Consider the following 20,646-nt stretch of genomic DNA (forward strand, 5'->3'; position numbering starts at 1 on the left):
TCTCATTGCCAAGGTAGCTGTACTTGCAGAGGGCAAACATGACGCGGTTCGTTCTTGAAAGATGCTCTTTATTGAAACATATTTACACGTGTTTTCAGCTTATTTTCTGCATATTTGTTGTTTTTTTTTAAACAGCAGAACTTTTATAAAGTCACTACACTTACAGGACGCCAAGTTATCAGAAGAAAGAAGTGATAAGAGATCAACAGTTTTCTTGACGCGAGTCACTAAAGTCCTAAATACACTCAAGCACACACGGTTTATTGGAGGCATTAAAAAGGGGCTTCATTCCTTTCCTGGTGTTTATCACAGAAATGCAAGGTTAAATTTAAAGGATGCAATTTGTTTTCGAGGGTTTGTGATCACCACAAGTGAGGTCGTACTGTCCGTTATGTCCAGGTTGTTGATGGCGTCTGTAGGTGACCCTGCAGAATGAGGAAGCATGACCAACGATTACAGTGGATGCATTTTACAAGCGTCGAACCGTGATTCGGAGTAACGTTAAAGAATAAAAGTGACATCAGACTTCATGCCAGTCAGCGTTCTCCACCTGATTTTTTTTTTTTTCTTTTTTCTCCCCTCTGTGGAAACGTAAAATAAAATCCCAGAGAGCAGGAGGGCCCCTGCCTCACCAGCCCCGGTTGTCATTTCAGTGGATTCTCATCTTTGATCAGAAACCAAACAGAGGTTCATCAGAAAACGGAGGTGTCCGTTATCTGATCTCTGCCAGATTGTTGGGAATTTTTTTTTTTTATCCCAACAGTCAAGCAGACATCTGTCTGGTAAGGGCCATGGAGACTTTTCTAAAACTTTGGGACCCCATTGAGAGCCGGAATCCACAAAAGGAGAAAACGTGACAAGAAAACCTGCACAACCAAAAAATCTCCAACTGCGCCCATGATGGCCAAGACTATCGAGAAAAGATACAAACGTTTTAAAGGTGTGTGCTGCTATATCTGACCTGATTCAGGTGTGATAAACCAGGGAAAGAACTAAAGCGCGCACGATGAACGCAACCCTGCCACAAGGAGGTAAAACATTTGTTGTTAGAAAATGAGATTTTCAACATCAAGATGAGAGAAATGACTAATAATCTCCAGGTAAAGATATCTGAACGAATGTTTACGACTGTCTGACCTCGGTGTTTGTAGAGGAAGTCTTTGGAAGCTCATCAAAATGACTGAAATCAAGTCTGACTTGGATCAACGGTTTGCAGCAGCATTTGAAGTGGTGAAAGTGTTTAGTTATTTCTAAACATTTTTATCCACAAAAGCATCCACTGCAACCCGACCTTTGAACATGAACCCAATTAATGGACCAAATTTGCTCATCAGAACAACAACAGAATAGTAATAGCTTATGAATGAGAACTGTTGTCCTAAATGACACAATGAGAGGCTTCGTGTTCATGTCAGAGAACCCCGCTAATTACTGACGCGGTGGGTTTTGTGCTTTTGAGGCCTTATTCGTCCAGTCGGACGCATCCTCACCTTAAAAGGAATGCGACGTACAGGAAGGACCTGACCTGCCTCTGCATGAATACATCAACCACACGACTATCGGACTCTATTTACAGCTCTGCTTAGTTCATGTACAGCCCCGGTAGAGATGCGCTCCCGCTGTAAAACACCCCACACCTTGAGCGCTGATCAGGGATCAGTTCCCATGCGGCCGCAGCTGGGGAATGGGTCTGATTCCTGAACGGGCTCAAGGGCGAGTGCTGCTGTCTGTGGTTCTCTGAGAAACAGGAAGTGACTGGATCATGTGACATGAGAGTAGCGACCGTCGACAAGGAGGTCGGTTACATTACAGCACACTGGGCGACTCCGCAGCAGTCCTTGATGATGGCCGCCCCCGACTTGGTGATGAAGGGTTTGTTGGGAGGCGGCTCTGGGATCTGTCGCTTGGGCTTTTGGGAATCTGGAATGAAATTAAAGGACATAGATTTATTTTGTGTGTGTGTGTGTGTGTGTGTGTGTGTGTGCGCGGCTAGTTTCCGTCTCTGAGGGTGAGTTTTGAAGCTCTGACTCACTCGGCGTGGCTTTGAGTTTCTGCTCCAGAGGCCGCAGCTTCAGCCGGAGGAACTCGGCCATCTCCTTATCCTCCTCCTTCTCCCTGATGAACGATCACATCTCTATTGCAGCTCAATAAACATCAGCAGTTATCCGACCAGACCAAACAGAACCCGTATTAAAGCTTTGGCCTTGTCGACTAAATCAATTACTCTGAAAGACAAAATCCAAACTCACTCAGTTTCTGACAGTTTTTATTTTCTTTTCTTGTTTTTTTTTTTCTTTTTTTCCAGAGGTGGGTTGAGAGAGAGCAGCATCACTTCAAAACATTTTTCTGAATGAAGTCACTCAAGCGAATAGTAGACAGCAAAAAAACATAAAATCTTACCAAGTCTTTTTGGTCTAGTTTCTAGTGCAAATGAGACGAAACTAACATTTGAGTAAGACAAGCGCTTCTTTTAAGTCAATAGTTCCTTAATATTGATGGAAAACTAGTTATTTCACTTCTGAAAAGGCAAATAATATTCAGACTCGTCCATCTCATTTGCTTTGTTTCTCCGGCACCGTGTGTGTGTGTATGTGTGTGTATGTGTATGAAATGCTCGGGGACAGCTGCACTAAGAGACAAAATCCCGGATATTAACTCTGCCCGTCATGCAGGTGGTACCTTAATCTCTCCACCTCGGCGTCGTCCACCAGGAAATCCCTTTTCTGCACCAGTTTATGGATCTTTAGGATCAGCTCCTCCTCCTGCTGCTTGTGTTTCTTGTTCTTTTCTTTCTCTTTTGGCAAATGACAAAAAAAAAGTAAAAAAAAAAAAAGCATTAATAACAGTGCAGACTACAAAGACACAATTTCCTAAATCCCAAAATCACAAATAGATCCTTAACTCCCTCTTTGCTATTCATGGCAAATAAAGCACTAACTTCATTATAGAAATACCAGAGAGCTTTAGAAAGAATTGTCTGACCTTCACGCATCAGTGCAAAAACCAGAGCTGCGTACTGTATCATATGAACATGCATGTGTGCATGCTTGCAGCTGAATAGGCAGGTTGTCTCGGGATGGGGCGGGGAGGGAAGGGAAATAAAACGAGCCTGCACACCTCGGCTCGTTGTCCTGTCTGGGAGTGAGAGTGGGGCATTGCAGCTGCAGTGACTGCCCCCGTGAGGGCAGAACAACCTGAACGGGGCAGAACTCAGGGATCAGCCCTTGTCGTCCTGAGCTGGAAGAACTGGAGAGGCCCTCCAGTGGCTCCATCTGCCGCTGAAATACTGCAACATTTATTTTTTGTTTCACTTTCATGGCTATCGGCAGAGTTGTCCATAAGTGGGACTTTGCTTCAGACAAAATCTTTCAGCTGGAGAGTGACGTTATCCCTGACTCAGTTAAAAAAGACGAATTCATCACAAGGCTGGCTGCACATCGGATGTGACCCGCTCTTTACTTTGCAGATAAATCTGAAACGCAGCTCTCGCTCAGAGAGACGGCCGCAGAAATCTTTTCGGGAGGACAGAGTCATAGCAACCGTGGCAGAAATAAAGCTGCTCTGGTTCTGTGTACTTGAGGCGGTTGGGATCAGATCCTGCAGCAGAGAGAGAGAGAGAGCAGTGTGCGTTGTGTCAGGCCATCTGCCTGAGTGACCGGGATGATAATGATCAACAGAACATGAGCAGATCCACTGAGAAGTGGGTCCAAAAGAAGAAACGGAGGGAGATTGGGGGGTGGGGGGATTTGACCTCTGTGTTGGTTTTAATGAGCTGGGACATTCAGGAAGCAAACATTTTACTACTATGTGTCAACAAGCTAAGCAATTAGGCCCATTTTCAGCAGGATATGATGCTAATGAAATGTTTTAGACTTTACTTATCAAGAAACACAAGAAAGTAAAGACTAAGCAAGCCAAGGCGATGTTCTTATTTTTCACTGATAAATAAACACAAACATCCCATCGTGACAGCAGCAGATGTCTACAGGTTGTCAGGTGATCCACTTATTTTCTCTCCCAGCTTTAAAATAAAATTGTCATGTGCGTCCTTGAACATGACACCACCACCTCCTCTCCACCTCGCACACAGACACACACAGATGCAGACATACAGTGAAACAAGATGTACATTCTCCATCAGGCTCCTGCTGTTGCCAGGTTTAATCTCCACTCGCTGCTTCGTGTTACTATGGGAGACGCTGCTGACGTCAGAGAAGAACTTTACCACGCTCAGGATGCGCATCACAAGGCTGCAGAGTTATGCCTCCATTAGAGTTTTTACTGTCGTTACGATTACGTTCGATTACGTGAATTTTATCTAGCAGGCTGCTGTCTGGCTGCTTCTGATGTATGCGCTCTGATAAATTTTTATCAGCAGAAACAAACAAACATGTCAAACTCAAGGCCCTCATCAGAAGTTTATATGTGGCCCCTAGAAATAAAACATTCTTTAATGCAGTGGTTCCCATGGATTACAAATGGCTGTCTGGTTGAAACGACGCCTGTGACGGGGGGGGGGGTGGGGGCGGAGAGGGGGGGGGCATCGACTTTTTTGGGGGTAAAATGAATGTACGTAGCTGAAAATAGACACCAACATCGGTAGCCTACAAGGTACTTGTTAAGCTTAAGGTTCTGTATTGATATTAGCTAGTCATCTTTTAGCTAACATTACCTGCATCCAACAGCTTTACTCAACTCAGTCGGTTAGTTTGGAGGGAAAACTGTGAAAAGTTCTTTGCGTTTTGCTGGTTTGCTGCCGTGATTCTAACACAAACCTACGTAGCTCCGCACAGCAGCAGCAGGTCTCCTTCACAGGTGGAAACCCAGCGCGAGCGTCATAGCGCTCATGTTGCGTTTAAAGGCGGCTCGGAAAAACAGGTTACAACATGTTAACAACGGATTAAACAGTTTTAACTGCTGATAAAAGTGACAGAGGACACAAATATGGGAAGTGTGGAAGCCCCTACTGTATCAAATTGACATAGGAATAACAGAGAGTTGGCCATTCTAAGGTAAAAACACAGCGCATACAGTGTTCATGTTTTGTTTTGTTTTCATCCAGACGGCTTCCCGCGCCCCGCCTGCAATGACACGGCGCCCCCCCTAGGAGGCGCGCCCCACAGTTTGGGAACCTCTGCTTTAACGTAACAATTGTGTGCCTAATTATTATTTTATCAATCAAAACAAAGCAATTTTTATCTGCATTCTGCCAAATTGGATCCAGGTGAAAATGTATGCGATGTACATACACTCGGTCCTGTTCACATAAAATGAAATATTTTTCGTACCGGTGAGCACCAGAACATACACCACCGTACCTGGTACTGAAACAATCTGTCTCAGCTCCTGCTTTAAGCTCATGATGTCTTTGCAGAGCTGAATGTCATCCATCCTGAGATACAAACAGAAAATAGAGAGAAACAGAACAATGGATCAATGGCCTCCATCAGATTAAAGGGCTTCTCATATTATTAGCTCAATTTATTTTGGAAGTCACACTAAGCTGTCAGAGAGGCTTGTTTTGTTTAGTGGATGCTGGGGGGAGCAAAAGCAGGCAGAGGTATTGAAAGATGCGAAGGAGAAGATTTGTCAGACAGGATTATGGTCCGCAAAATATCCTGTCATAAAAGAAATTATATTTATAGGTTCAACAAAAAAGCAAAAACGTCACATTTTAAATCAAGCAGCAAAGTTGCGTTCTGGATAAATTACTCTCCAACGGGTCTTCCCAACAATTTTTATGTTTTGTTTTTTTATGCTTCACAACTTCATTTCTCTACGAAAGCGTAAATCGACTGACGGAGGCTGGTTGTTTGCACTCTGATGTTTAAACAGTCTGTCAGATGTTACCAAACCAGGCTTGAGTCGGCCTCAGGCATCTGTCACAAACCATAAACATGATGAAGAAAGATGCACCAACATAACTCATCTCTCTGGAGAACTCTTTACTGGTCCTCCGTCGGGCAAATTCCCGCCTGAATCCCTCCCGTCTCTGACATCGTCCACAGATCTGTTTCACTCCACGACAGATCAGGCCTATGACTCATCCACACCCTCCCTCCTCCTCCTCTTCTTCTTCGTCTTCTTACTGTCACTCTGCTTAACACCTCCCTCCCTTCTTTCCCTGTGTTTCCTCGCTTGTGTTGCCTTTGTGTTTCGCCCTCTAAGTGCTATCCGTGGATCCCGGCCACTTCCGTACGTTGACACCGAGCGTGTGTGACGTCTTGCCGCTGCAGACCGAGAGGTTAGCAGATGCAGCAGACCTGACGAAGCCTGGAGATACGAACATTGTCAACAAAGCTCTTCAGCTGTGTCTCCGCCGCCATTTGACACCTTAACCGTCCCGCTGCAGGTGTTGGGCAGCACGCCGAGTCACAAAAGAAGCCATCCAAAGAGAGAAACCAGACTGTTTTACTTATTCTACATTTATCTGTTAATCCCGTTTAGTGGCACAGGGAGGCTGGAGTTTACCTCTGGTGATAGGTGGGGTATCTTATGCCCAAATGGGTCTCCATATTAGAAGAATATTCAAATCTACTTTTCCTTGGTGTTTGATTTGAACATCATAAATTAGCTTTAACATATTACAGCGCATGTCATTTTAAATTCAAAGACATTACAGGAGCTTATGAAACTGGAACAGGAAGGCCACAGCCCAATCATTCATCATGATTTAGTTTTTGATCTTTATAGTTCAGCACAAATAAATGTGATATTAGCTGCAGGTAAAGAGGTTGTTACTACACCGTGTGTGAACTTTGCCTGTCTTATCATTTCCACACACTTTAAAATGAATTCAGCCTCATTTGAACCCTTTTTAACTTGCTTATTGCCATCGCCGCAGACTGGATTTGGGGTGATATTTCTGTTTTGCCCTTTAAATTGTTATTGTACAGTCAGAAACAAACATGGATAAACCCCCAGAAACAGAGAGTTGGATGAAGAGTCAGAGGTCCTCATAACTCACAACAGAATAAATTCTGGTGGTGTTTCTATTATTTTTGTCATAAGAGGAACATTAAGAAACAAAAAGGTAGAAATCTTGTACTGCACTAAAGATGCCTGTGTTTGTAGTTTCTCCCTCACTGCCCTCATCTTCAACCAGATCGTCACACTTTTCCCCTGACAATTATTATTTTTGGAAGCTGTCATCTTCAGCACTGCTCAACTCCTGACTCCTCTCCTCTATGGTATCACGAAGAAAGATAGTATGTGGATATCCTGAAGCAACATCCCAAGACAAGTTAGAAGCAGCTCAGACTGTGTAAGGAAACAGTTTTAGACTCCCTCCGGAAAACTGATAATCCGTGAAGCCGCGGGTTGATGAGGAGCCAGCAGCTTCATCACAGTGACTCATTCGTCTGCTGGTGGAGTTATGCTGCTCAGCCTGCTGAATAATCAATGGACGCTCTCAAACGCCCAGTGCACAGAGTGTCTGAACTCGTAAAGCAGCATCTGAAATCCTCCCAAAAGTCTCACTGCGACAAGATGAAGCTCATCATCAGCCCTGCCGATCGACCGCCCGCAGGAAGCGTGATGCCACTTCACCGATTAACTCTCTCGTCACATATTCCGCTTGCATCGGCGTGAAACAGGCACGGAGGAGTCAGTCACACTCACATGAAGCGCAGCTCCGACTCCCTGCGCACCAGGACCTCCCGCAGGCGCTGGATGCGAGCCATCTCCACCTCGATCTCCTCCGGAGACATGGTGCTCTCCGCCATGGACACGTCGGAGTGACCTGAGAGAGTGAAACAGAGCCCCAGTGTGAACGGGAAGGAAACAGAAACGAGCAGGCTTTTAGCAGTGAGATGTTGTAATTACAGAGAGCGCTCACTCCACGCTGCAGAGTAAAAGCTCCAGCTGATTCTGATTGACTGCAAACCTCAGAGTGTTTTCATTTCTTGGCAGCTTTGCCATGATGACAACAGGCGATGTTGCCGTTTTCGTGTGACAAGTGTCTTCACACAGCCCGGGAGGGGTGAGATTTCCGGAGAGAGCAGCAGGACGTTTTTATTTTTATTTTTAAGAGTTTTAATCGTTTACTTCGAGTCGGACTGAATCATCTTCCCGAGGTGACGGTTGTTGTTGTTGTAGAAGGGGAGAAAACACCCACCTCCCCCTTCTGTGCGAGTATCGATTTTACACGACATATCTGGCAATTAGGTGCACAAACTGCAGCCTCTGATGACGAGCTTTGCAAACCACTTAATCCGCTGATCAATTTACTGCTGAAAATGCTCCAGGATCTGCAGGGCGCTGACCTTTCCACCACACCAACAGGAGCACGGATCTTGTCTTGTTACATCCGAGCTACAGCGGCTTTGTCATGTTGAAAACCACACTGGGGTTTTAGATAACGATATTAAAACACAAAATAATTCAGTATTTTGAAGAACAAATATTATATACATGGTTTAATTTTTTCCCCCCCCACATAACAAATGTGTAAAAAATGACATAATTTTATGAACCTCATTGCTTTAATACCCCTAAATTAAAATCAGTGCAGCCGATGGTCTCCAGATGTTGCCTCATTAGACGCCCGTCTGGCTTTAAATTAATAACATTGATCCAGATGTCATGTGAAGGCCTTGGAGGTTTGTGACAAAACATTAAAGTTAAAAAAAAAAAAAAAGCATCATGAAAACTAAGAAACACAACAGAAAGGTCAGGAATAAGGTGGTGGGAAAATTTTGAATCAGAGTTATGTAGGTCATCATCACAATTAATCACCCCACGTCTAACAGAGCGAGAGAGGAAAGCGATGATCACAGAATGTTGACAGAACTACTGCTCGTTCTGCATGTATGGCATAAATCTGGCTGTTATGAACGAGTAGAAGAAGAAAGCCTTCGTTCAAACGGATCCATGAGAAGTTGTGTTTTTTGGCTTGTCACAAGTAGGTGGCATAACAAACTAACTGATGCGGAGAAGGTGAAATCATGAGACGAAAGCAAAACTGAACTTTTTAGACTACATGCAAAAATCTACGTTTGGGAAAACCAACACTGCACATGTTTGATGATACACATGAACCTAGAGCTGCAAAAGGAAGGTTTGGGTCAAACCTTGTTTATGTGTTAGAAGGGCCTAGTCAAAGACCTGAATCCAACTCAAAATCTGGTGCAATATTTGGAAACTGAAGCTTACAGCTATGCTCTCCATCCATCAGGCTGCGCTTTAGATATTTTGCGAAGAAAAACAGTCAAAACTTTTCAGACCCAAGATATGTAAAGCTGATAGAGAGCACTCTGCTAAATCCAGAGAATCCCATTTGTATCTGCAAAGTCACACAGCGACAAGCTGAGCCGAGTTAATTTTCCAAGTTATGGTCTGAGGACAGCGTTGAACTTAAGAGAATTTGTTGATTTTCTCAGAAGCTGTGAAGCTGCTGTGATTCACACCGAACCACTGGAAATCCAAAATCACTGTAAGAAAATGCGAACAGCAGCTACAAAGATGCGAGTCAGAGGGGATTAGAAGAAACAGAAGTGAAATTACACATAGATGGACTCGATTTACTAAGTGACTTCAACTGGTTGAACTGGTTCTTATCAGAGTAAAAGGCAATAACTACAAATGCACGCCATATTTTTCAAATGTGCATTTGCAAACAAATTGAAAACCACGCATCAGTCTCCACTTGCACCACTTTGTGTTTATCTATTGCATAAAATCCTTATAAAATATGCAAACATTTTGTTTTGGTTGTAGAGTGATAAAATGTGGAAAGCTTTAGGTGCTATCTATTGTGAAAGACAGCACACAGCGTGCATGTTTGAAAATATGGAAATATTCTTTCATACATTATTATAAGGCTTCATTTTTCATTTTCACTGTAGCCCCTAAAGCTCAGAGATTAATGGTGCCTGAACGCAGGCTGGAAATAATCTGACAGCAGGCGCTGTTGTCAAAGCAATAATCTACATAGTTATGAGGAAAGCCATGAATATTTCTTGATGTTATTTAAGTTGTTCCTGTTATTTCCGGAGTTTAGGGGATTGTAGCATGTAGAGAGGCGAATCAAGCCCACTTCTAAAGCACTAACCTTTTCAACAACAACAACAAAACAATTTGTTTGGAAAAAAAAAAGAAGACCCCAATCCGATTTGATGATTTCAAAGCAAGAGGGTCACAAGTTTTGTTTTGAACATTTTTCACGGATAAATCACCTTTGCAGAAGCCGTACGTCACATTAGATGTTTCAATATTCTATTGCTCTCGGGGGACCGCAGTTAGTCTGGAGGCAGCAGCTTTGTACGCTTATGCCTTGGGCCGGCTGTACCTTCCTATGGCTTAAACCTTTAACAGAGTTCCCTTGATCACGTAGCCCTTACTTTCATCCATGCTGCAATGAAACCCACTGACAGAGAAGTGCACTGATAAACAACAACCCCCTTCACATACATAGTAACTGAGTAAACAACTCAAGTTCCCTGTTTTTCCTGAGTCAACAGCGATGATGAATCCACGGTTTATACTGTAGCAGTGGAAGACCAGCTGGCCGGGCGCTGCAGCCTGTTTCTGTGGGGTTCTGCACGTAGATGGAGCTGACTCACCACATAAATGTCTGCGCAGGACCACTCGGTCTATTTTCTGTCTGCTTACAATTTCAAATCATTTAATGTGCCTGTAGATAATAAACACTAATGATCTGCATCACAGAGCTGCAGCATGAAACAAGCTAAGGTGTTGTTTTCCCTCATCTTCCTCCTTCTTCCACCATAAATAGAGGCCAGGTGTCTAAAGACATATAGAACAAGTTGTATGACACCTACAACTTCTTCTCATGTGAACAAAAAATTAAAACCACAGGACAATTAATTAAAGTTTTCTATTAACCTCTAACAGTTAATGGCAGACTACCACCCGTTGTTTTATGGGCAAAGTAGCCTAATTCCACGTATAATTATTCGGGTTTATTTAACCCTATTTAAATAAAAGGGCGTGCTTCTCATCAAACTGCCTGGAAACTCTGCAGCACACCTCACTGAACAAAACAACAAAGAAATGTCAGCGCATGTCACCCGATGCAGACGCCCCTGACATATCCTGCAGCCACACTGAATGCTCTGCTGCTGCTTTTGCTGCTGCTGCTGCTGCAGCTGGACCGGCCCTCCCCACACTAAGACAAGAGAACCAGGTGAGCACCAAATACAAACCATTTTGGGGACAACGACATGCAAACACAGCAACTTAAGTCAAGACAAAAACAGCAGCCACTGAATTGTAAGTGTTTCCTCTCACCTTGGTGAGTTATCAGAACCAGCAGGGATCCATAAAGTAAAATAACAGATGTTATGTGAGCCGTGTCATTGATATTTATTTATTTATTTATTTATTTTTACAGGTTTAGATGTCAGAACGGGAGAAAATAACTGAGACATCGAATGTGATGTAAGCAAACTTAAAAAAAAAATTAAGTTAATTGAAAAATAAAATAAAAGTTTCTTCAAAGGTTCAGCAAGTGATTAGAATAATCACAAAAACAAATGTAATTTACAATCATCTTGAAGATTTTAATCTTCAAGATGATCAAAGCAATAACCGTGCATTATGACGCTTTTTTAATATCATTATGTTTAATACGTCAATCAGAGTTACCGTAAATCCTTGTTAGTCTACTCAGTCTGAGTCATCAGCCCCATGCAAACTCCTCCTCGGCTTTCAGTGTTTAGTTTGTAACCGTAACTGACATGTTCATGCATCCTGCACACGGTAATGTCCGCTGTAAGATTCACTGCTGTGTTTGTTATAGTGCAATTATAATCTTAAGGTTTTAGGGATACATATATTGACTCAAACTCATCCGCAGCCTCTTATGACCCACCGTGGTCATGTCAGTAAGTAATAGGCCTTAATAGCACTAAAGCAACGTCAGGCTGTCGATACATCAAAACCCTTTTGTGAGTCACACATTAACCATTTCAGCGCCGACCGAAATAAAACCTACAACACGAGGCTGGTCTGTATTAGAAAGAGCTCTGCGTTTAAAACATCAGTGGACCCGGATGCATGTTGCCCACCTTTGTCCGTCGTCCACGCCGTTTCCGACACGGCGCCGTAGCTCCGGAGCGCTCGCTCGGTGTCCGAGAAAGACTTCTTCATCTCCATGCTGGAGTGGAGGGAGAGGAAGGGGGGAAGGGAAAAAAAAATCCGAGAAGCGAGTGAGAACCTAAAGGGACAGTCTACAGCTTCTCCTCCCTGCTTGGGTTCTTCCAGATGAGTCAGTGTTCACCCGGCGACAAGCGACCAGCGACCCGAGAAGCTGAGAGCATCTTCAGCCGAGTCTTCAAGTCCTGCTGGATAGAGGGGGATGCTGGGAGCATGCGCAGTGCGGGCGGAGATGTGGGGCGCTAGAAGACGCGAACGAACTCCAGGATGCTGATGGTGATGATGATAAAAATAAAACAGCAGGCTTAGACACACACACACACACACACACACACACACACACACACACACACACACACACAGTGAAACACATTCGGATTATTAGAAATATGCATTGCAGAAGGCAGGGTCTGACCTTTTGTCTTTTGAGAAAAAAAATACATATATATGGTCCAACTTTATCCCCATAGGCCTCAAAATATGATGATATGATCCAATCAGTTTTGAATACTACTTTTTCCATAGTAACCTGTGCTGCTGCAGTATGTATTAATAATTTCTTGTTGCTTTGTGTTCAAATGGTTAGGACGATCATTTCCTGAATGACTTAGTCTGGGCTAATGTATTATTTATAAATAATTTCATTCAGACTACAATCCATTTAAGTATAAACTTTGCAAGTGCAATATATCTCTATAGAAACCCAATGAAAACACACAGAGTCAAAATAAAGTTTATTTTTACTCCGTAGTTTTATCTTTCATAATTAGTGCAACAAATGCAAGACGACATCAATTAATTTTAAATATTCAAGAGCACCAATCTGTTCTCACACCCAAAAAAGTCAGAAATCTTTGACTGTGCAAACCAAAATATTAAATTAGCTGCTAAAATGACCCAGCAGGAACAAAGGGAATATTCAATTACATTTCATATCCAGTGTAGCAAAATCTCCATACAAATATTTACTTAAGAAAATACTGGGATTAAAAAAAAAAATCACATCGTATTACATAAATAATAAATCCTTAATTCCAAGGACGCAGCTTAAACATAAATAGGACAAACAGCTGTCGTGTTGAATTTATTCTCAAACGATCTCCAAGTTATGCTCTTATACTGATGTGAAATTCATTTAACTCAGTTGTGTGAGCTACATGAAATGTTACAAGCGGACAGGACTGCATACTCACATCTTCTCTGCACTATAAAAGACAGAAGTGAATATTTTTCTGTCATCCACACAGAAATAGGAACTGAAATCAAGAATGTCACAACAGAAAATAAAATTAGGATCTAAAGTCCTGTCTCTTTAAAACAAAGGTAGGAACACATGCTAACATTTGATGGTTGACAACTGCATTGAAGACATAAAATGGCACAAAACAGAAGAAAAGAATAATGCATTCAGGTGAAGAGGAAGATGAAGAAGAAGAGGGGGGCAGTATATAGCTATTCAAGTAAACTTAAATCAGATGAAAAATAATCTCAGATTGCCTCAGTAGAAAGTTATTAGTTGTAGTGTTTCAATCTTTTCATGAGCTGGTAAGAGTAGGAAGCAATAAAAAACAGACTTCCCTTGTTTAAACAGCACCTGCTGAAGCATAAAGCATGACAAATAAAAATAAAGTAGGCAGCCTTTCTCTGCTCGTCGTTGACATTCACCCTCTTGACACGATTCAAGACATGGCAAGCTTTGACATAATAAATCTGATTTACTGGTTAATCTCAACAATCATTCCTTTTTAAAATACATAATTTAAACCTTTTGTGTGCGGAAGGTTCCCGTATAAGCTTCACATGCAGATGAATCAACAGAACAGGAGCAAATTAACTCAATGTCTGCATTGGACAACTCAGAGGAGAGCCCATTCGGCTCCTTCAGACTAGCGGCAGCAGCAATTAGCAAACACTTGGTGGAACTGCGTGGCTGCTGAGCTCATCATGCAAGTGATTTCTCGGTGAAATGCTGCTGAGAATGGTTGTAAACAGCATAATGGAGAAGAGTTGTTGTAATAATGTGCTGAGGGTGGAGTGTCGGAAAGAGTAGGAGTTTCTTAAAGAGGCAGAGATGCAATTTCAAGGCATTAAATTGCGAAGTCAAATTTCTTTTCAGCCATGTTTGATATATAAAGCATTTTTATAAAAACTGAAGGTAACATAGTTACTTGACTGTAAAATGACAGCATGTGCCTGGAAAACACACAATTCTGCCACTTGAAGACTTCACTGGATAAAAACCATGAGGAAGTTTGTACGGATGCTTCGGAAAACGTTAGTTAAGAAAAACGGCAAAATAAATACAAATTGTACGGAAAAGCCAACAAGGAGCAAATGCTGACAGCTGCTTGTCAAACCTGTTCAGATTTACCATCTGCTTTTCTTGAGATGAACCAGAGCAGAAATGTGGAGTATGGTCAGAGAATTGAAACCACAACAAATCTCAGAGAAATATGAAATAAAAAAAAAGCAAGCCCCTACCACTGTGCATATTAAACTGTGTTTCCCAGAGACGTTAATGAACACCCACTGAAATTATGCCTCAGCTGCAAGCCTCATGGCCAGACATGTTAGCAGAATGTGGTAAAAACCACCAGAGCCCAATCTTTTCTTGGAATGTGCTGCTGCTCCGAAATACAGGAACTATAAATTACTGGAAGGGAAATTAAATTGATGCGACTGACGTTCATTTTGAAATTTCCCGACATTTCTTTTTTGAATTATAAACATAAACACAGATTTCCTAACTGACCCTGTTGAGGTACCGCAGTGCGAACTGAAACCCAAACAGATCACAGAAGCAAAGCTGATAAACACTGGCTGTAATCTCCTTTGTTTTAAGATGTTAAAAGTTTCGATCAAATCAATTAGATCCCACTCTGCACTGTGGAAATGATGCCTTGTACATCGGTTTTTGCCATTAAAAACAGAAGACATGCTCATGAATATTTTCAGTATTATTCAGGCTACTTAAGCTAAGCACTGGGCGGAAAAACAACACAACAACCGGTGCTAACCTGATTGAATAAAATACTAAAACATGCTGACAGGTCAGCGTTATGCACAGTAAGATTAGATCATATCTTTTTGACCTGCTGTATTTCTGTGACTGTGCTTTATGAACACATTCAACAAGCTGGTGGAGGTTTGCAGCATCAGGGAGACCTCGGTAGACGGGTCTGGCAGTGTTTCTGGAAACAATGAGACAGTAAAAGCAGGACTGACATGCTGTCCTCCTGGACCTGACGAATCCAGTTTGTGTCCTCCATTATCCCCTCCCGACAAAACAACCTCCCTCCAGGCCACCTATTATGCAGGCCTGGACGCTGCCATTTCCTCCACCTTTTGCTTCGGGTCCGTTTCGTCGTCGGCAGGTTTGGCTGCCTCGTCTTTTGGGGGGAACATCCAGGCCAGGGCAGCTCCGGCTGTGCCGTCCCCAGTCTGACGCGAGAAGCAGAGGAAGGTGGCCCAGACGAAGGCGCAGCATCCGGTGAAGGTGGTCCGCACGTACAGAGGCACCAGGGCGAAGTTCAGAAACTTGGAGAAACAGACACGAAAGGCGCAGTTGCTGTGATTAAAACTCAGTAGACGAGAAGTCACAGAAAGGACCAGCTGTAAGTAGCATACAGCAGAGCTGCTGGTTTCAGCAAACAAGGCTTGAGTCTGCAAACACATACACATTTTCATTTTGATCATTTATTCCGACTTTATTTTAGCGTCAACATCCAGTAGATAGCTTGTAAATTCTAAGTAATGAGTGTGAATCTAACATTTTTAATAGCTCTACATATTTTATATTTCTAAAGTCCTCGCACTTGTTTTTTTTTTTTTTTTTTAGAAATACTGTTTTACCGTAAGTGTTACAAAATACATGGGAACAAGTTTATTCTGAGGCTCTTTGTCCGCCTGGCGTTAATCTGCTTCTTGGGTAATCCGCTAAGAACCAGGAAGCGTTAAATACATGTGTGAAAGTGTCCAGCACACTTTCGGGTCCAATCACTCAGGCCACATTGATCCAGAGGACCCGTCTCCTGACCTGTTGTACTATCTGTACTACTTTAGTGCGTAACACTAAAGGGATAGCATAAGAACCTGACATGAAGAACCAAAATATGAAATAAGTGATTTAGGATTCATGAAAACCTTCTGGCTATGCTGAGAATATGAATATTTCTCAGGAGCTGCGGCGACACGCCGTGTGTTCCTCTTGTCGTCAGCTGGTTTCTATTATGGATTTTTATCAATATTTGGACACCATTTCTGGACAATAAGCGAACTTTTAAGGCTAACACTGATGTCATCTGTGAGAATGAAAAACCAGAGAATGAGAATGAATGGTTTTAATGCTGGAGTCAATAAAATAAATGTTTTTAGTTTTCAACAGTTGATAGCTGAATTACAGATTAAATCGCAAACGTCTTCTCAGCGTCACTGTGTGCATTACTGAAATCTCTATTTATTAAGCTGTCATATCTAAAAGGCAGCGCATTACCGCTTTGCTTGCCAGTTATATGACTGGTCACTTGGATGAACTTTTAATTTTCGCACAACTGACAGATTTCACAAAGCAAAGGAAGAATGACTGGAAACTATGGAGATGAAAAAAAGGAGAATAGTGAGGAAAATTGAGTCTAATTACGACTCATCTTGTTATTGCAGAAATAGTTTTGAAACATCATGTTTTCCTAGTAGAGTGCAGTCTTAAAATCACTAAATACATCTGTATTCATATAAATATTTGCACACTTGCTTGATCCACAGCTAACAGCAGAGGTAGAAAGGTTACATGTATAAATAGAGCAGGTAACTTAGACTTAGCCAGATATGCAAACCAATGTTAGCCACCACCTCGCATTCTTGGATCAACAACAATGCATGTAAATTACAAATTAAAGGGTAAATAGATTATTTTTCTTGATGGGTTTTGGAGTTCAGATTTTTTATTTTCCCTCCTCCCACCAATACAAGCAGTTGTGCAACAAGATGTTAATAATTACCTGCATGAACGGCCAAAACATCAGCCCGGTCTGAAAAAAAAAAAAACGAGAAACAGAAATCAGACACCAGCTTACTTAGCAAACAAAGAAACAAAACTACTTTAATTCACCTGCGGAGATTCTTACAATCAAAAAATTGATTGCAAGTGTTTTAATGTTCTAACAAGCAAAAACAAACAGTTTCATCTGGTTCTTTTGGTTTACACTTTGAAATTCTATACTTTTCTGACAGACCCAATAAAAAAATCACCAGCAGATGTACAATTATAGAAAACCCAGTGACGTTTGGTTACTCAGTCCTGTGAATCGTGTGTTGAACAGGAACTCTTTGACATGTGGAGTGGCTGTGGAATGAACAGCCAACCTTGTGGCTGAACCGGTCTTTCACCTCAGCTCCAAACGTTTCACAGATGCATGTTCTGTTCAATCATACTGTGAAACCTCAGGAGCCCAAAATTATAAAGAATGCAGGCTTTACCATGAGTTGCTTTATTGTTTTTTAAAATAGTTTTACTTCACTGAAGGCCCACCTGTGGACATGCAGTGCAAGTTAGCTAAATCTATAAATGTCATAGTGTTCAGTATTTGTTTTAACACTTATCCCCCTGCAAATATACATTTAGAAAAGAAGAAAGAAAGAGGTGACCTCCTAACGGACACAAACAGTAGCAGAAATCTGCTTATTTTTCCCCACAGGATAATAATATAAAATTTCACTCCTTATCTTTGGTGGAAATAATCTGCAGGAAACAGAGCAAGTTTATGTTCTTACTTTTATTTCCATGCTTTTGAGAGTCGACCCACCTTATAAGTGTTCAGGAATTTTTCCCTCCAATCTTCCAAGATGTCTTCTTTGCCCTCCAAAAAACTGACACCTGTTTGGAGCAGAAGACACCGCAGAAAAATGATTTACAGTGACCATGGAAGAGACCATTTTAAGCGCTGCTAAAACTAAACAATAAGTCACTGGTAAAAAAAAAAATAATAATAATAATAAAAAAAAAACTTCATAAATATTTGTTATTTAAATAGAAGGAGTAATATTCTCATGAACTTTCTTTTTTATTAACAACAGCAAATACATTGGTTTCCTGAAAAAATGCTGATTTTTTTTCGTCCTGGCTGGAATCACTAATAACTTAGATAACTTTTAATAAGTGGAATTAGTTGTCCAAAATAATACATATGGACACAAACAAGAACATGGAGGTGTAATATTTCAGCTTCAGGATGTTGCCAGAAGGTGATGCAGCCCCAACTTAACAGAATCATCCCATGATGTTCCCTGGTAAGCGAATTGGATATTATTCGCTGGCATGCCATAGTCTCTCAAAGGATTTTATGATTACAGATGGTACAAAAACAAATCTGTAGTCATTTAGTTCAGTGAGAATGGGTTTCATAAGGAAACAATATGATTTTTTTGAAGATCTTGGTGAAGACAAAACAAGTTGACATAATGGCGTCAAGGTCAGATACTTTCCCAGTTCTCTGTTTCAAGACTGATCTTCAATGCAAGCTTGTTGCAAGAGGGAAAGCAGCTGAGGGCAAGAGTGGCAGGGTGAAAGAGCAGATTTGTCAAAATAACCCAATAACCGTTTTAAGACCTCAGCCAATTGTTGGTTGTTAGCAAGGTGAGGGTGGCGGCTTGTAGTTGGTGATGATTTTCACACCAATCACTACTCTGAAAGTAGAGTCACCGGCAGAGAACTGGTTCATCAGCTTCCTAGAATAGCTCTAATCTCCTTTCAGTCTGTATTTGGCCTGATTTTAAAGCTGTTTCTGTTTCGTGGTGTCATTGTTATGTGCTAGGTGGGAGCTGTTTGGGTTAGTGATAAAGTTAAAAAAAATTATTACTGCAATATATTTTGCTGTATTGACAGGTTTTGATAATTGTAGCGATACAACTTCAAATAGTAACAGTTTAATATGTACAAAAAAATACATTCAAATACCTTGTAAAACAATAACTAATGATACTTAACTCCCTTAATTCCCCCCTCTGCACTGCCGTTTTAGCAGTGTCTGTGTTATTGAATATTAAAGTCTGTCTTTATAATTGTTGACTTTTTCAGTTTCCCAAACAATTATTGAAAGTATTTGTTGACCTCCATTAACTAGTAAAGGACACAGATGTTCTCAAATAAATGCAACAGTTTAAGCAAAACCCCCTCCGTGTCCTCCCACTAACCTATGAACCCAGCTGCAAGATTATTTCATTTTTTACTTTATTTCTAAATATCTTTGTAAGCACCAGCAACAGTGAAACAAAGAAACTATAAACTAATGCCAGAAATGGAAAGAAGCAAAACAAAACAAAGAGATCCCCAGATGTATAAAACGTATAATAAAAGGGATAATTATGGTTCTCCAATCTTCAGAAGTTATGAATGTGCCACAGATTAATTTCTAATTAATCTTAGTCAGCGCTGAGATAGTTTGACCTTATGGAATGGCTCTCCATATGACCTGGCCTCTGTAGGTCAAACTACACAGGACTATGAACCTGTGGGGCACGCGAGGGGATCACGATGTCCTTCGTGTAAGTTACAAATCGACATATATGTTTATGCGTTACCAGCACAGTGTTTTCAGTGTGGTGATGCGTTCACTGACCCGTGTAGAAGACGCTGGTGGCCAGGGGCGCTGCAGTCGTCTGGTCCAAGAACAGCTTCTTCATCACCATCCCGGCGGAGTTTCCCGGAAACCTGCGCTCCAGAAAACGCATCCAGAAGAAATTGAAGTTCCCGTGGAAACTGAAAGCCACCACAGCGACGTTGCGCGTCTGTCTCCAGTCCATTTGGTCCCTAGCGGAGAACCACTGGTGGACCAAGTCTCCCCCGGCGAACAGGCAGCCGTACAGTGTGACATTCGTGACCCACGGAAAGCGGCGGACGTGCCTCAGAAACGCCTGGAGCATAATTCAGTCTGCACCCACCCTGTTGCCCAACATGAAGGAGAGCAAAAGACGTTGTTGTCCCGGGCTGGGAGTTAGCTAAATCATGATGTTCCCTTTTTTTCAGGAGGATCGTTAAAATACACACACAGCTGCACGCTTCCTTTTAGGTATCAACAAATTACATTTATAAATAAATAAATAAAAAAAAAAAGTGTTTGTCTCTGACAGTGAAGGTTATAAATCTGTAAAAATCCACACAGTGTAGCGTACTTGCTTGTCAAACTCCTTCCAGCACAGAGAACGGGAGCGACAGTCCTCCACCGGCTGCGGTTGACTCCTTCTGCGTATTTTTCTTACGTAAAAAATACCTACGCAGAAAAATGAATGGGTGGAGTAGTACTAAGAGTACAGTCAGTCGGCTATGCTCAGTTTTGCTTAAAGTGCCATAATCCAGTAAATACTTCGGTAAATATACAGATGATAAATTGAAGTTGCAAAAATGAAAACAATAAGATGGAAAAATACACTTCTATGGTGTTTATTATTATAAATAGAAGTAAAAATATAAATATTTCAATTCAATCACATAAATGAGTTTCCATCATGAATTTCAATTGACCAGAGATGAGCTAG

General features: G+C 41.7%; 2 protein-coding genes across 3 annotated transcripts; both read right to left on the reverse strand.

Moving 5' to 3' along the window:
• Positions 1–47: 47 nt before the first annotated feature.
• On the reverse strand, positions 48–12,340 carry bmerb1 (bMERB domain containing 1). Its single transcript, XM_015008666.2, has 6 exons — positions 12,030–12,340; positions 7,621–7,741; positions 5,319–5,392; positions 2,680–2,794; positions 2,033–2,115; positions 48–1,920 (listed from the first exon to the last, which is right to left on the reverse strand). Exons 1-6 carry the CDS (start codon positions 12,115–12,117, stop codon positions 1,802–1,804), a joined length of 600 nt encoding a protein of 199 aa, XP_014864152.1. The 5' UTR covers positions 12,118–12,340; the 3' UTR covers positions 48–1,801.
• A 494-nt stretch (positions 12,341–12,834) lies between these two features.
• Positions 12,835–20,511, reverse strand: LOC106930862 (mpv17-like protein). Of its 2 annotated transcripts, XM_088012788.1 has the most exons (5): positions 20,284–20,511; positions 19,731–20,053; positions 17,919–17,989; positions 17,115–17,144; positions 12,835–15,780 (listed from the first exon to the last, which is right to left on the reverse strand). In XM_088012788.1, exons 2-5 carry the CDS (start codon positions 20,032–20,034, stop codon positions 15,427–15,429), a joined length of 759 nt encoding a protein of 252 aa, XP_087868914.1. In that variant the 5' UTR covers positions 20,035–20,053; positions 20,284–20,511; the 3' UTR covers positions 12,835–15,426. The 2 variants fall into 2 exon arrangements, with proteins under 2 accessions (XP_087868914.1, XP_087868951.1); XM_088012825.1 differs by having other exon boundaries at positions 12,835–15,654; positions 19,731–20,446.
• Between the last annotated feature and the right edge of the window lie 135 nt (positions 20,512–20,646).

The sequence above is a fragment of the Poecilia mexicana genome, unplaced genomic scaffold (assembly GCF_051168715.1).
Source record: "Poecilia mexicana isolate PSO_F unplaced genomic scaffold, ASM5116871v1 scaffold_1, whole genome shotgun sequence".
In the NCBI taxonomy this organism is placed as follows: Eukaryota; Metazoa; Chordata; class Actinopteri; order Cyprinodontiformes; family Poeciliidae; genus Poecilia; species Poecilia mexicana.